The following is a 16712-nucleotide window of genomic DNA, read 5'->3' on the forward strand; positions in this document are numbered from 1 at the left end:
TAACTCCAACCCCCCTGGATATCACCTGTGGTGTCCCGCAAGGCTCTGTTCTGGGGCCCTTACTCTTCTCAGTGTTCATCAATGATCTTCCCACAGCTTGTAAGGAAGACTCAATACACATGTATGCAGATGACACAATCCTATATGCACACAACCATAGCCTCTCTGACCTTCAACACATACTTCAGTCTGACTTTTTGAGACTCGAAAACTGGATTTCCCACAACAAACTGTTTTTAAACACTGACAAGACTGTAACAATGGTATTTGGGACCAAGACTAAATTTTTAAAGCTTCCAGTGACTGAGCTCCAGATTAGAACCAACACTAACACCACCCTAATACCTGTCACTAGTTTTAAATACCTGGGCATTTGGTTTGATTCCCACTTAACATTCGGGATGCCCATTGATACCCTGACAACCAAGACCTATGCCAAACTAGGTGTACTTTATAGGAACAAATCCTCCCTAAGTCTCCTGGTCAGAAAGCGTATCGCACAGCAGATGCTAATGTCAATTATTGACTATGGAGACATAGTATAAGGCTCGGCACCTCAAACCCACCTTAGCAAACTTGACACCCTCTACAATTCAATTTGTCATTTTGTTCTCCAATGCAACTACAATACACATCACTCCAAATGCTCAAAGAACTAGATTGGTCATCACTCGAGTCTAGGCGCAAAGTTCACCTTTCCTGTCTTGCCTTTAAATTCTTTATGGGCAAGCTACCCAGCTATCTGAACAAGCTCCTCACCCCTACCACAGGCAACACTTATCATCTGAGATCAGAATCCAAAAGACTGTTCATGGTCCCAAGGCTCAACAAAGTATCCGGCCGTTCCTCCTTCTCTTACCGTGCACCCCAAAACTGCAACCACCTACCGACTCTCACATCCACCACCAGTTTAAGTTCTTTCAAATCTAAGACTGTCTCACATTTTAATCTGGTCTGTAACTGTTACATAAGCCTATAATGTATCTTTTCTTTTACTGTGCACGCAATGTCTTGTATATAATGTATACCCTGTTCATTTATGTAACGGTATTTGTAACCATGTAACCATTTGTATTAACTCTGTGCCCAGGACATACTTGAAAACGAGAGGTAACTCTCAATGTATTACTTCCTGGTAAAATATTTTATAAATAAATAAAAATAAATAAACTCCAACAGAAAAAAATCGCCATTGTTTTTAAATCGCCATTGTTGACAGCATTGCTATCACGGTATGCAGAAAGCCCTAAATACCAGTGATAGCAAAATTTGCAAAAATGGTGAGTAGCCGGTGACAAGATGATCACCCCTCTGAAAAGGGCTCACCCGGCGAGTTCTAGATGCTGCAGAGAGAGAGAGCCGCCTCTCCCTGAGCAAATCTCGGCCGAAATGTATGTTTTTAAAATTTTAATTTTAATACTAGTGTAGATGAGCAGGGGTCTCCGGAACAGAACCGCTTTGATTTGAGGTTTGGGGACCCGCTGCTTCCCAAGATACAGGCCCCATTATGGGGTGCCGGTATCTCCTATGCATTTGATTCCCACGGTCACGTGACACTTGACACATTTCAATGCATAGTAGACACCGGCACCCCATAATGGGGCCTGTATCTTGGGAAGCAGGGGGTCCCCGAGGCTGAAATCAATGCGGTTCAGCCCAGGAGACCCCCTGTACCCATACACTAATAATAACATTTATATTAAAGCAGCTTCATTACCTTAGCGGGTAGCCGGAAAGGCAATGAAGGTGTTAAGGCACAACCGTAGCTTTATTGAGGGTAGAATGGGTGATTGAAGCGGGTACTTGGCCCTTCATTCATCCCCTCTGTCCCAAATAAAAATTATACCCATGGATGTGTGATGGCCCTCGGGTGGTTCCCATGGGTGTCTGGGGGCCCCATAGGTGTCCCCGGGTGGTCCCCATGGGTGTCCGGGGGTCCTCAGGTGGTTCCCGTGGGTCCTCGGTTGGTCCCCATGGGTGTACGGGTGTCCTCGAGTGGTCTCCGATGGCCTGCAGTACCAATCCTATTGTAAAAAAGTAAATATAGCATACCTTTCAATAAATGGCACTGAGAGTTTGAAGCAGGGGAGCCTGGTTCAATTCCTGGTGTCGGCTCCTTGTGACCTTGGGCAAGTCACTTTATCTCCCTGTGCCTCAGGTGCCAAAAAATAGATTGTAAGCTCCATGGAGCAGGGACCTGTGCCTGCAAAATGTCTCTGTAAAGCGCTACGTAAACTAGCAGCGCTATATAAGAACATGCTATTATTATTATTATTATTATTATTATTAAATACACCTCCCCCCACCAAACATGTACAGTACAGTAATGGGCAAAATAACTATTATCCATTTGCCCATTATTAAATCAAACATTAGCCAGGAAGCATAAATAAACTAAATAGAAAACGTTCTACTTACCCCTGCTATCATGAAGGGCATCCTCGTCAGCATACTGCAGGGCCATGTCCTCCTACATTAAAAAAAATACAATCTAATGGCCCCTCACCCCTTAATCACTGTAGTGGTTAATAACCGCTATAGTAATTAAGGGGTTAACCCCCGTCCCCCACTACCCTACCTGGAGGCCTAACCACCCACCCTGGACCCACTATATCTACCCTGTACCCATTGATTGGCATAGGGGTACATCATACCCATATAATATGGGCATGATAAGCCACTATAGCACTCAAAGGTAACCCTAATCAAAAAGCATGATGGCCAAAATTCAACAATAATCAAACACAGGCACCTAAACACCACAATTCAATAAATAAAAACACTAGCCAGACAATTAAATAAATACAAGCAGTAACCAACTAAACAATTAATTAATTTCAACCAGTAGCCAACAAATCAATTAATTATTGAAACGACTATCTAACACATCACTTAAAAGCAAAAGCCAAAACAAGAAATCATTAATTAAAAACGCTAATCAATAGAAAAAAAAATACAAAACAAGCCAGCAAAATGACAAACAATTTTTTGGAGAAGGATGTGACGTCATCTCCAAGGGCGGTACGTCACATCCTTCAAGCCACATGGCTATATCACATAGTATTACAGCCAATGGGATTGAAGACAATCCCATTGGTTGCAGTACCATGTGATAAGTTATATTAGTTCAAAAGGATGTGATGTCACTTTATCGCTGACTTTATAGCGATAAGGTGGTGATAAGTGACTTATCGGAGCTTTGTGCATAGGCCCCATAATCTTAATAGCTGTTTGTAACAGGGATTTATCACTGTTGAAACACTTGCCTCTAATCCAGCAGTTTGCTGGTGAAGTGTACACCAGCAATCAACCAGATTCCACCTGGCTGATGACAGTCAGAAAAAGCCTGTTCTGAGAAACAGGAAGGAGATTCCTTAGCTCAAAAAGGGAGTTGAAATAAGGAAAATAAAGATTGCAGAGATTCCTTAGCTCACAAGGGAGATGACCAAGGAAAAGAAAGACTTCAGAGATTTCCTTAGCCCACAACTAGGGCTGACCAGTGGAACAGGTGTCTTGAGCTGCAGAAGGACTGACACAACCACTTTTATATCTCAAGCACTGAGTTTAAAAACATTTTTTCCTCTTGCCACCTTATACCTGGTGGGAGATACACTGAACCCCTTTACTGAGTTCTGGGGGTTTGGGCATATACCTGAAATGTGATTTCCCCCTGCCCGGTCTTAATGTTCTTACTGTTCTGGTCTGTGCTGAAGCAGGGAGATCTGCAAACTGCTTCCTAGGGAGGATTTTTTCCGGTGGTCTGTATCTTCATGTCCCCAGGAATCTGGTAGGATTCCTGAGTACATGGTTTGGGGTAACCAGCAAGCCTGGCCCCCTTCAACCAAAACACACCGTGACAACACTCTACCGTAAAATCATACCTGAAACTCATGCCCTGTGAATCTCCGCTGGTTAGCACTCCTGGAACAGTAAAACACACACATACATCTTTATTGAAATACAGTGCACATGCCATAACTGGTTTGCAGAGCTGACACTTCACACACCAATATGGCTCATGGGCACCCAGCCGGGCATAATACCTTTATTATTGACCTGGGTACCCCCTCACCATCACAATCATACTGCTGCACATCCAGGAACGTGGTGTATATGATTCAATGCAACAAATGTGACTAAGGATGCTACATTGGGGAAACCAGCCCAAAAATTCAAGGCAGAATGAATATGCACAGATACTCTGTACTCCGCCACAAATGAGGAAAATACTGCTCGCCAGTGGAACATCATTTCTCACAACCAGATCATTCCATAAATGATTTAAAAATCAAAATTCTCAATGGAATGTTGAAACGCACCCAAGAACGGAAAACATTTGAACTCAGAATGATAAGACTCTTTGACACAAAAATAAAAGGACTTAATGCGGATATGGGGTTGCTCACATGCTATCAGAATTGTTTGTAATTACCCTACCTGTCTCTCTTCTTATCCTCACCTTCTTCCCCCCCCCCCATCTCCCCCCACAGCATCCCCTCCCCCCCCATGCTCTTCCTTGTCACACTTCCATGGCTACAAACACTTTATCATCCCCCTTATCTACAATACATCTCGGTTGTTTGTTTGTTTTTTGCTCTCCCTTACACTGTTTTAACCATGTTCTTCTGTTAATCAGTATTGCCGACCTGAGAAAGAGAGGAGAACTCTCGAAAGCTTGTCCTGTGACATAAATTGTTAGTCCAAATAAAAAAAATTATCACTTAATACTGAAGAACTCATTTATTCTGCAATAAATATTATATATATATATATATCATTTTTATTTTTTATTTTTTAAAGAAAGAGTAAATACTTACTGGAGAAAAGCAGAGAACAACATGTAGATTCTTTCTGGCTCGGGATATAAAATACTCATAAAGGTTATCATAGGTTGGAGGATGTCGTGGAAGCTCTTTCTTCATTACTGATATTAATCCCTGAGTGATTTCTGCTAGCTCATCCCGAGCAAATAAATTAGAAACCTGACAATGGAGAGACACATGGATAGCAATTACGATTTGGTCTTACAGTAAGGGTAAATATTTAGTCTTAAAGGTAAATTCTATATACTCCAAAGTGGCCATTTGGGCCATTCACGTCAATGTTTTTTTGGTGGGGCTAAAAACAGATTGAACGACCCCCATTGGATTATATAGAATTTACCCCATAGTCTTGCTTGTCATTAGTAGAATTAAATTGTATTATTTAACTCCACTGTATATGTACTGTAAGGGACATCTGCAGAGGTTAGGACAGGAGACTTTTGTTGGGAAAGTAAATATAGGCTTTTATTTTGCCAAAGTTCATCAACCAAGTGCAGCAGAATAACATCTAACTCTTCTTAATCAAAGTCCAACAGTAGAAAGTCCAGAACAGCAGAGCAAAGTATTTCACAGCATACAGTATATATATAGACACACAGACACACAGACACACACACCACCATTACCACCCTCAGACACAGTGTCTGTCTGCAGACCAGGAACAACCGCACTACACTGCCTGTATTTAAAGAGATCTGCCCAGGTGGCTCATTATTGCTCCTGCTACAGTATACTTAAAAAAAAAAAAAAATTCTATATATATACAGTGTTCGACAAACCTATACATTTGCTCGCCCCGGGCGAGTGGATTTAACCCCCGGGCGAGTAAATATAGGGTGACCAGATTTTGAAAATGAAAAACCGGGACACATTTTTTTTTTTTTACATAAAAGTTTATTTATTGTAGTACACTTATACTTTACTACTCCTTGTTACATAGTTACGTGTGTGTGTGTGTGTCGGATGACCTCACTAATCGAACAAAAAAAAAGCCACATGTGAATGACTTTCTGAACCCATTAACCAGTGTCAGGATGCCCCCTCTTCACAATTTCTAAAGCAGCAATCCCGCCTGGGATCTTACCTGATCCGCAGTCCCTCAATGTACTATACTGGAGGGGAGGTGTTCCCTACCTGTCTTCCGATGTCTCCAGTGTGAAACTTGAGTCAGATCTGGAAGAAAGCAGGGTAGGTTACTTCGGTCTAGGTATACGGCAGTTAAGATAAGACATAGAGGTAGAGGGAGACAGGGAGGGAGAGGGAAACAGAGAGGGAGAGGGAGACAGGGAGGGAGAGGGAGACAGGGAGGGAGAGGGAGACAGGGAGGGAGAGGGAGACAGGGATGGAGAGGGAGACAAGGAGGGAGAGGGAGACAGGGAGGGAGACAGGGAGGGTGAGGGAGACAGGGAGGGTGAGGGAGACAGGGAGGGTGGGGGAGACAGGGAGGGTGGGGGAGACAGGGAGGGTGGGGGAGACAGGGTGGGTGAGGGAGACAGGGAGGGTGAGGGAGACAGGGAGGGTGAGGGAGACAGGGAGGGAGACACACCCACTGATACATACATACACTGACACACACACACTGATACACACACACCGATACACACACACACCGATACACACACACACACACACACCGATACACACACACACACACACTCCTATACACACACACACACTCCGATACACACACACACACTCCGATACACACACACACACTCCGATACACACACACACTCCGATACACACACACACACACACACCGATACACACACACACACACACACCGATACACACACACACCGATACACACACTGATACACACACACTGATACACACACACTGATACACACACACTGATACACACACACTCACTGACACACACACACACACACACTGATACACACACACACTGATACACACACACACTGATACACACGCACGGATAAACACACGCACGGATACACACACACACACACACACTGATACACACACACACACACACCCACTGATACACACACACCCACTGATACACACACACACACCCACTGATACACACACCCACTGATACACACACACACTAATACACACACACACACACACACACACACACACTGATACACACACCCACTGATACACCCACCCACTGATACACACACCCACTGATACACCCACCCACTGATACACACACACACACACACTGATACACACACCCACTGATACACACACACACACACACACACACACACACACACACACACTGATACATACACACAGATACACACACACACTGATACACACACACACACACTGACACACACACACTGATACACACACACTGATACACACACACTGATACACACACACTGATACACACACCAACACCCACCCACACACTGATACACACACACACACTGGTACACACACTGGTACACACACACCCACTGATACACACACCCACTGATTCACACACACACTGATACACACACACATCCACTGATACACACACATCCACTGATACACACATCCACTGATACACACACACACACACATCCACTGATATACATACACACATCCACTGATAAACACACACACACGCACACCCACTGATACACACACATCAACTGATACACACACACACATCCACTGATACACACACACACATCCACTGATACACACACACACACTGATACACACACTGATACACACACTGATACACACACACACACTGATACACCCCATCTCCCCCTGCACCGCCCTCCAGCGACGGAAGTCACTGCTCGCCGAGCCCATGGACCGAACGGGGGGAAGAACCCACTCGCCAGACCTGGTTCTGCTCTCTCCCACGTATCGGGGATAAGGGTGCGCACCTGAGCAGAAGCAGGGAGTTCCCCAACAGCAACCGCGCACTGTCCCCTCCAGCCATCCATGCTCCCGCCAACCCTGCTCCCCCCCGTGCCTACCTCTCGCCCGGGCAGCAGCAGCAGCCATAGGGAACGGAGGCAGAGGGGGGAAAGCGCCAAACAGCCAACGGCTGTCCCCGCTCCCACCTCCCTGCCCGCTCGGGACGCGGGGATCGGGGGAGGAAGTGGAGAAAGCCCCGCCCCCGGCATCCTCCAGCCAATCACCTGCAGCCCGGCATATTAGAAGCCCAACCCCCTGAAATTCAAAAAAACTCACCGGCCGGGCTGCCGCATCCTCGCTGCCACCGCGCACCGTCACCGCATCTACAGTACAAAACAAACGGGACCAGGGAGAAAAACCGGGACATTGCTGGGACGGACTGGCAGCCGGGACAGCACAGAAAAAAATGGTACTGTCCCGGCAAAACCGGGACGCCTGGTCACCCTATATATATGCAAAAGAAAAAAAAAACGCACGGCCCATAGCATAAAATCTTTAAGATATTTAATGAAAGAATAGGAGTAGGAGGAAACAGGCTCACTCACAAGGATAGTATAAAACAAGCATTTGTGACCTCAAATAATCACCGCCACGCCAGATGGATAAACCGTCAGCAACCAGAGTTGTAGATCGAGTCCTCAGCCACTTCAAACACTGGGAAGAGCCTGGAACTTCAGAATAAAAGTCCAAGCAGTTCAGCTAGCTCAAATAAGCAGAAATTGCTGTGTGGCTTGCTGCAGCTTTGGAGACTGGATTCAGCCACAATACACTGTCTCCCAATAGTGACGTAATGACGCTGCGTGCGTCCTGACGCGTTTCCTCACTCGTGGTAACTTTATCAAAGGATACTAATGGCTACTCATAGAAGGCTTAAATACCCTACTGGCTGCCTAGCAACCAGTTGCAAACCCCTCCCTCTTCTTAAACATTACTAAACATACAGCAATAGAACCTAAATAGCATACAAGGGAGGGGGGGGGGAGGAAAGATAGCCTAATAGATAATATATAAGCAATTCGTACAGATAAACTTCAAAACATAATTAGGCAAGACAAATAGACAAAATAAGCAGTAGGGATAATGATTAACCACTAAACTAGGGTACTATAAAAACGGACATAATGGTCACTTAAGAGCAAATATACTAAATTCTAAATTAAAAATTAAAAACATAACAATAAAGTATATAATCAATATAAATAATTCAAGAGCAAAAGGACAATAAACTAGATTTTAGTGAATATAATTCACTAAAAGGCAAAGGAACATAAAATACACATTTGCCTAACCATAACATGGGAACTGCATACAAAATCGCAGGTATGTGATGTGTATGGAATCTGAGGAAAAAAAAGATAACAAAAACCAACAGACATCATAGTTCTTTTTAAAACAGGAAGACAGACAGGTCAAGCGCAAATACCGTTTCAATTAAACCAAGTGAACACACTAGTGAAAAGGTGATGTAGCCAGGTTCCCCCCCCCCCCCCCCCTCTGAGGTTGTGTCCCCTTGCTGCGTTACCTCCGTTTGTGCAGGAGAGTTACAGCCGGTTGCGGGGCGTGCGGATGCGCGTGCACGCGTGTCTGGAGCTCCGAGAGCATGCAGCGGGAGGTTGCGGTGTGCAACGAGAGGGCAATCGCATCACCGGGGGCTCGGGTGCTTGCAGAGAGCTGCCATCTTAGATACAGTAGCTCGTGAATGTGCAGAGTGGCGGCGGTCATTCTAGTTTGCGCATGTGCAGTGTAAAAGCGCGCGAGCACTAGCCAATCAGGGAAGGCTCTGGGGAAAGACTACAAGTCCCATGAGCCTTAGCAGTGTCCCACCTGATGCCAGGGAGAAAATAGGAGCTGTGGGATGCATGCAGGCATGATAAGGAAGTGTGTCACAGGGAGCAGACAGGCAGAGTGTGACAGGCAGGGGTAGGGGAAAGAGGTCCCATGTAGAGGGCAAGTAAGCCTCTACACTAGGCCAGAATATACCCCCTAGGCCCAAGATAGGCCCTGAGCCAACTCTAGCTTGTGGCTGCTACAGGGACAGGCCTTAGCCTAGGGAAAGGATCCCTGTAGTGTCTATATATATATATTAGGGATACAGCGGACGCTGAACTCCTTGAAGAGAGGTCTGGGATCAGGCCTCACTGAAGATACTACAGAGAGATTGCCTTGGGGAACGTCACTTCGTCACGAAACGCGTAGGGAGGAGCCTAAGGAGACGCTGGCCTGGACACTCATCTGATCACCGGTCTAGGAACGGAGGTGGTGACGTCTCATGCTCGCGCCGGAATAACGCGAGGTACACGCGGTACCGGCAAGGACTACCAGAGACTGTGTATTGCTGTTGGGTGGCCGGGTCGGGCACTTCTAATTTGATTTTAAACTCACGGTTCCTTGTGAGTATAATTCTGTTCGAGTTCTGGAGGCGTTATTAAAGTTTTTTAGATTTTGCGCAATCCTCTGTTTCTTTTTATCCCTTGTTGGAGATTATATACAGGAGACCTGGAACAGATTCAGGAGATATTCTCCTGAGAAGGAGGTTCTTTTAGTACCCATCGAGATCGGGGATACCACGTGGGGTTCGTGTTACCTTGAAAACGCCTGGATCTAGAAGACCACATATACAGTTTCTCTCCACTGCATGCTGCCTACCCTAATTCTAGTAAGCGGGCATTTGTTTGAGTTGCATATGGGAGGACTTCATTGCTGAAAAACAATACTGCGCAATGTTTTGTCCCTGGTTTATGTCTCACTCTACAGGACAATAATCTGCTGCGAAGGAGAAACCTTTTTTCCATGTGCATTGAGAACTGAGTCCATTTTCTGTTCATTAACCATTCAACGTCTGGAAGAAAGGACTCCACTCATTTCAGTCACCCATATCCTTTTATGGAATATACACATTGATTTTGTTTTATTCACATTTGTTTAATTCACATTATTAATGTACACATGCGCCAGGTTTCATTTCTATATTTGTATTTTCATGTGGGATGAGCATATTTACCCTGTGGCTGTATTTTCTGGCCTAAATAAGATGGAAAGTACACGGTATCCTGGAACTCCAGGATATATAGCATCCCCTCCCTCCCCCAGCTCATAGCTACTGGGGTGAGAAACCATGGATATATATGTCAGTGCACCATCTGAAACATTTGAGCTTATTTGCCAGGATATGATAAATATCATTTTTTATAAATTTATGGAATTGGTCACAAGAGCCACAGAGGATGGGCACCTTTTTCTGCACAGTGACACTGAGGGATCCCACACAGCCAACACACTAAGAGCCATCAACCTCTCAGACTACTTAGTAGTCCCAAAAGGGCCCACACTCTCCTCTTATAAAACATGAAGTTGTACCCAACATCCTTTAGATATTCAGGGGGACAACGTTAAGGGCTATCACCCCTTTATACTGACTTGTAACCTAGCTACATTTTCAGAAAATACAACATCGCAATATTATGTATATTTGTTATATATATGCTAGGCGTTGCTCCTTCTAGAGGCATAATACAGTACATCATATGATTGCATACAAAGATACAATTTATCTATAAATGTAATATACTTATACTATCAAAACATGCTGTAAGGCTAAGCTGTCCCCGTCAAAGTCCCCACGTGTAAACCTAAATGGTTAGTCCCAAAGCTTGGAAATTCCAAAGACAATCTGAAGTACTTAGTCTAAATGTAATAATATCACTCAACAAGGTGTGATTTTGTCTCTAGTGCTTTCCCTTTTTCTTTTTTTCTTCTTTGACTTCCAGTCCATTAAATCCTCAAATTTGCTTTAATGCTTTCTGTGCATTTCACACTGTTGGACTGTTTTCTGGTTTTTTTTGGCCTCTAATGAAACTCCTGGATCTGAATTTCCTTGTTTTTATCTTGAGACCCTGAGCAATGCAAATTGGAAGAGTTCAAGACCTACTTTGTACTGTAGTTTGTCGCTTCTCCTTTCCAATCATTTGGCATTCTGACTCTGAACTTTCCTGGTTCTTCCTAGTGCAAAGTCTTTTCTCAAGGTGGTTTTCACTCCTACCAGTAATTTTCGTTTTCCCCTTTGGGGCAATTACATGGTACTTGGGAGATGAAGTGCAGACTTGCTACCTCTTTGTCAGTTTGTGGTGACAGTAAAATATGTCATTATTGTTGAAGAGGAGTTCTTGCTCAAGTTTATCTTTCAATTTCTCCAACTCCTCTTCCCTGTCACTAGCGCGTATTCTTATTGCAGGAGGGGATACTCACACAGGTGCCCCCCAGCTTGTTGCTCTCCACCACGGCCGCCCGGGCCCCCAGCTCCGCCGCCCTCCATGCACTGGCCAGTCCGCCGGACCCTCCCCCGATCACCAGTGCTGCGACCGTTCCTGTTCCAAGATTGTGGTGAAGAGTTTTTTCGTGCCGCCTTATCATCCGCTTACCATCCGCTCCTGTCCTCCGCTGTACCGGAAGCAGTCCGTCTCAGAAGGATGTGACGTCAGACGCCGGTTACCACGGACAGATCGAGGAGGTTTCACACTGAAAGAGCAGACTCTCACCCTACCTCAAAAGATACCTTTATGCGCCTACATTTGATGTACATATTGTGAGTACATTTCTTATGTTTTTTACTTGATAAATCTGTGCCAATTGGTCCATACTATGGTCTTCCTTTCATATTTTTTACATGACCACAACTCCGAATAAGAACATATTCAATCCTGCTTTCCTGATCAATGCTGATTCTCCACTATCCTGCTAAATGCTGACTCTTCACTTACTTCTTGTAAGTAGAAGATTCATACGAGCCAAGATTTTAATAAGCCAATCATTGTGTGATTTTATTACACTATATTTGTGTTTCTTTTTTGGGGTGTTCCTGAATATCGCTCCCTTCACATTTTGGATATCTACCAGTAATCTCCATCACCTCAATCTTGACGGAGCTCTCATCAACCCTGACTGCATCCTGTGGCATCTTTCTTTTGCAGTGGGCAGCCTTGTGGTCATTTATTCAGATGAAAGCACCACAGGATAACCCGTGACATCTTTCTCAGAGTATGATAGTGGAAACATTTCTGTATTATTCTAGTCAGACTGAATCTTTATAGTGGCAAATTTCATAGTAGGAAATCTGTTTGGGACCATGTGGGCACGGTGGCCTGACTGGGGTGCAATCACACACATTGCTTCAAATGTCCATACTTCGTGCTTTGTTGTTGAATCCTTCAAACTGACTGAAGAATGCAGGCTGCTTTATTCTGGCGGTAAAGCTAACAAGCTTTCATCCCTCTGTAGGCAGCCTGTATGAGGACAGTTGCAAAGCATTTGTGCAGATTTATTTATTTATTTATAAAATGTTTTACCAGGAAGTAATACATTGAGCATTGAGAGTTACCTCTCGTTTTCAAGTATGTCCTGGGCATAGTTAATATGACAAATAATACATGGATACAAATACAGTTACATAAATGAACAGGGTATACATTATATACAATACATTGCATGCACAGTTAGAGAGGATGTATATTATAGGCTTATGTAACAGTTACAGACCAGATTAAAATGTGAGACAGCCTTAGTTTTGAAAGAACTTAAACTGGTGGTAGATGTGAGAGTCTCTGGTAGGTTTTTCCAGTTTTGGGGTGCAGATAACTTTCTCTCTCGATCCTTCCTTGGATAAGAGCTCTCTAGTATTTCTGAATTGTTAGCAGACTAATCTTCTTTCTTTCAGAGTGTGTTCAGATCTGAGAAAGTTCTAACTGGAAATATAGGGACTTGCCTCTTTCCTGCTCCAAGGCACACTCTGCTTTTTCGAGTGCTAACTGCATCCTTGACTTTTCTTGTTCAAGTTGTTTCGTCGCTTTTTCTAGCACATGAAGCTCCTTATACCTATCACTTATCTGGTCATCAAATCTGAAACTTCCTCTTTCAGTCTTGTATTCTCTCTTTTTACAGTCTCTAAATTAATCAGGATTTTTCCATTTTTCCATTAGCTTACCTTTGGACTACCGCTTCTCTGGAATACTGACCTCGGCTATCCTCGACCCTCAGCTACTCTCCAACCCTGAACTTGGCTATCGGATCTCGACCACTCTACCTTCTTCAGCGCAGACCTCTGCTACTAGTACCCTCTACGTTCCGGATTCCTTCTACCCAGACCTTGGCAAGTATTACGACGACTCTACCCTCTCCACTCCAGTCCCGGCTATATCTACTATCCACACTCCAGACCGGACCCCGTGCCTGTCGGTGGTGTTATATCTATTCCCACCTCAGTACTGAGGGTCTCGTCTTGTTTGTGGTGAGCACAGCGTGACACCTGGATACAGAGGACCCAGGAACTTGTTAGAGACTGACATGAAGGGCCACTTGCTTAAGGTACTTCCTGAGACTTTGGGATGATAAGCTGGTAATGGGAATATCCCTCCAGTCCTACAGATTGGGTCTAGGGAAGTAAGTTATTCCTTACAAAGGGATGGGGGTTAGTTATTTTGTTGTTTTTGTATGTTTTGCCTGAATAAAGGGACAGGCTCAATAAACCCAAGATATAATTTCACCCTAATCAATCTCCATTATATGTACTTCTACACACATCTTTTACACCATGTTAACCAGTTACAAAGACTCTCATCCTCAAGTGACACCCCTTTAGAAAAGCCACAGCGTGAGCCTCATCTAGAGCCAACTGTCGATTCTCCAGAGCCCCCTGCAGAGGGGGGAATCCTGTAAAGGGGCACAATCCTGTCTCAACAGTTACAGGCTGAGGTACAGATGCAGGAAACACCTTCCCTGGCAAGCGCGATAGAGCGCCACAAAACTCCGTAAAATGTTCATCACATAAACAATTACGTTAGTCAGATCAGTTGTAACATGTTACATAGTTACATAGTAGATGAGGTTGAACAAAGACGTATGTCCATCAAGTTCAACCTATGCTAAATTTAGACAACAGATACTTTATCCTATATCTATACTTATTGATCCAGAGGAAGGCAAACAAAAAACCACAGAGTCATATCATCCAATGATATCTCATAAGGGGAAAAATAAATTCCTTCCTGACTCCAAGAATTGGCAATTGGTTTAATCCCTGGATCAACATCCTTCCCATGTTTACTTATTTGGTATATCCCTGTATACCTTTCCTATCTAAAAAGATGTCCATCCTTTTTTTGAACAAATCTATTGTATCTGCCATCAAGTCTCCATGGGTAATGAATTCCACATTTTAACTGCCCTTACTGTAAAGAACCCTTTCCTTTGTTGCTGGTGAAATCTCCTTTCCTCCAACCTTAAGGGATGGCCCGAGTCCTTTGTACTGCCCGTGGGATGAATAGTTCTTTTGAAAGCTCCTTGTATTGTCCCCGAATATATTTGTATATAGTTATCATATCCCCTCTTTGACGCCACTTTTCTAATGTAAATAAATCTAATTTAGCTAGCCTCTCCTCATAAGTTAGATTGTCCATCCTTTTTATTAATTTAGTGACTCTTCTCTGCATTCTCTCTAGTTCCATAATGTCTTTTCTTAGGATTGCGCTGCATGTTGCTGCAGCAGAATAAAGCATTGTGAGTTGGCACTATTTGATTTTTCACCAAGCACACATTCCCTACAATACCCAACATATGTCCCTACAAGCTTACATTGCATCTATGATAAAAACATGGTTTTCCCAAAGTGGAGAGTGGATTATGTATTACCTCTCCTGAAGAAAGTACATTGTTCATATATTCCAAAAATGATTCATCTTTTATTTCATTATCAGTAAAAATAAATGTTATTCCTTTTCCTTCTGCTCCGGCTGTTCTATACAGCACCTTAAAATCATCTGTGAGATTGCTTATGCCATAAGATCTGGGAATTAAAAATGAATCATTAATTTATTTATAGATGTAGCAGACATTACTACACAATGACATTCCAACAAGCACAATGTTTACAGCACAATTTACTCACAAGTGCAGTCACGGGTAACAACATTGCGCGATTTCCCCCAAATATTGCACAATTTCACGCAGTAACATGAACCTGCTACTGTATATGTTCAGTCAGTACATTTCTTGATGGTATAATTAAAATACCAAAACATCAATTAATATATATGTGACGGTGAGGGGGTAATCAGGCTTACCATAAAGGTTAAGCACGTTTGGTTACCGCTGATCCATGTATTGGGGTTAGGGAGTGTCAGCTATTGAGCCCAGTGATTGTGCATGCACTGTAGAAAATTATGAGACAATAAAGAATTGATGTGTTTTTACCTTTCCAGGAGCCAGCAAGTAGGGATTGCTGGACTATGAGTTTCAAGGGGGGTTTTACAGAGAAAATGTTGTCAGAATGTGTCTAGCTAGCTGGGGTCCAGAGTTGGTGGATACCCCATAAATGTATCCAGGAATCAGGTCGGATTCCAGGATACATATAGACACATTGCTCTGGCAAAATCTCCCCTTGAAAACGCTTTCACGACTCACCGCTAGGATTCCCTGCTTCAGTACAGACAAGAAAGGTAAATGGGGTATAGGGATGTGAGGTGTCCCTGGAATGGTCAAGGGGTCCCTAGGTTAAGGGGATACTCAGTTAATGCCCAAGTCACTCAGAACCCAGTATAAGGTTCCAACCATACATAAGGTTGTGAGAAATGTTAAAAAGCTAAGTCTATTTATAGTGTGTGGGGAATATGGCTAGTAAAGAATAAAGTGCAGCTTCTTATTCTATTCCTCATAATCAAAAGACTTAGGAAAGTATAAAATGTATATTTTATTAAACAGTGTGTTTAAAGTACATATACAGATGCAGCGGGCGTTATTTGAACATTTACTTGGGTAAATGTTGCGTTATGTCGCGTGGTGTTGCGAGATGTTCCGTTGCAGACATAATGGCCCATCGGATTAACACAGCAGAGGTTCCTGCTGTGTGAGTCCTACCGGGGTCTGCCTGTCTGTAAGAGATACGCAGTAAGAGGGCTGAATCATTCACTCTAACTGCGCACCTCTCACAGGTGATCGCTG

At 43.7% G+C, this 16712-nt stretch overlaps 1 protein-coding gene across 4 annotated transcripts in view; it reads right to left on the reverse strand.

Moving 5' to 3' along the window:
* Nucleotides 1-16712, reverse strand: part of DNAH8 (dynein axonemal heavy chain 8) — a 1091167-nt gene that overhangs the window by 240533 nt on the left and 833922 nt on the right. For all 4 annotated transcript variants that reach the window (XM_075598772.1, XM_075598771.1, XM_075598773.1 and 1 more), the window contains 2 exons: nucleotides 15405-15558; nucleotides 4818-4982 (listed from right to left, as the gene is read on the reverse strand). In XM_075598772.1, the coding sequence (XP_075454887.1) occupies nucleotides 4818-4982; nucleotides 15405-15558 (319 nt within the window). The remainder of the gene's footprint in view (nucleotides 1-4817; nucleotides 4983-15404; nucleotides 15559-16712) is intronic.

The sequence above is a fragment of the Ascaphus truei genome, chromosome 4, assembly GCF_040206685.1.
Source record: "Ascaphus truei isolate aAscTru1 chromosome 4, aAscTru1.hap1, whole genome shotgun sequence".
In the NCBI taxonomy this organism is placed as follows: domain Eukaryota; kingdom Metazoa; phylum Chordata; class Amphibia; order Anura; family Ascaphidae; genus Ascaphus; species Ascaphus truei.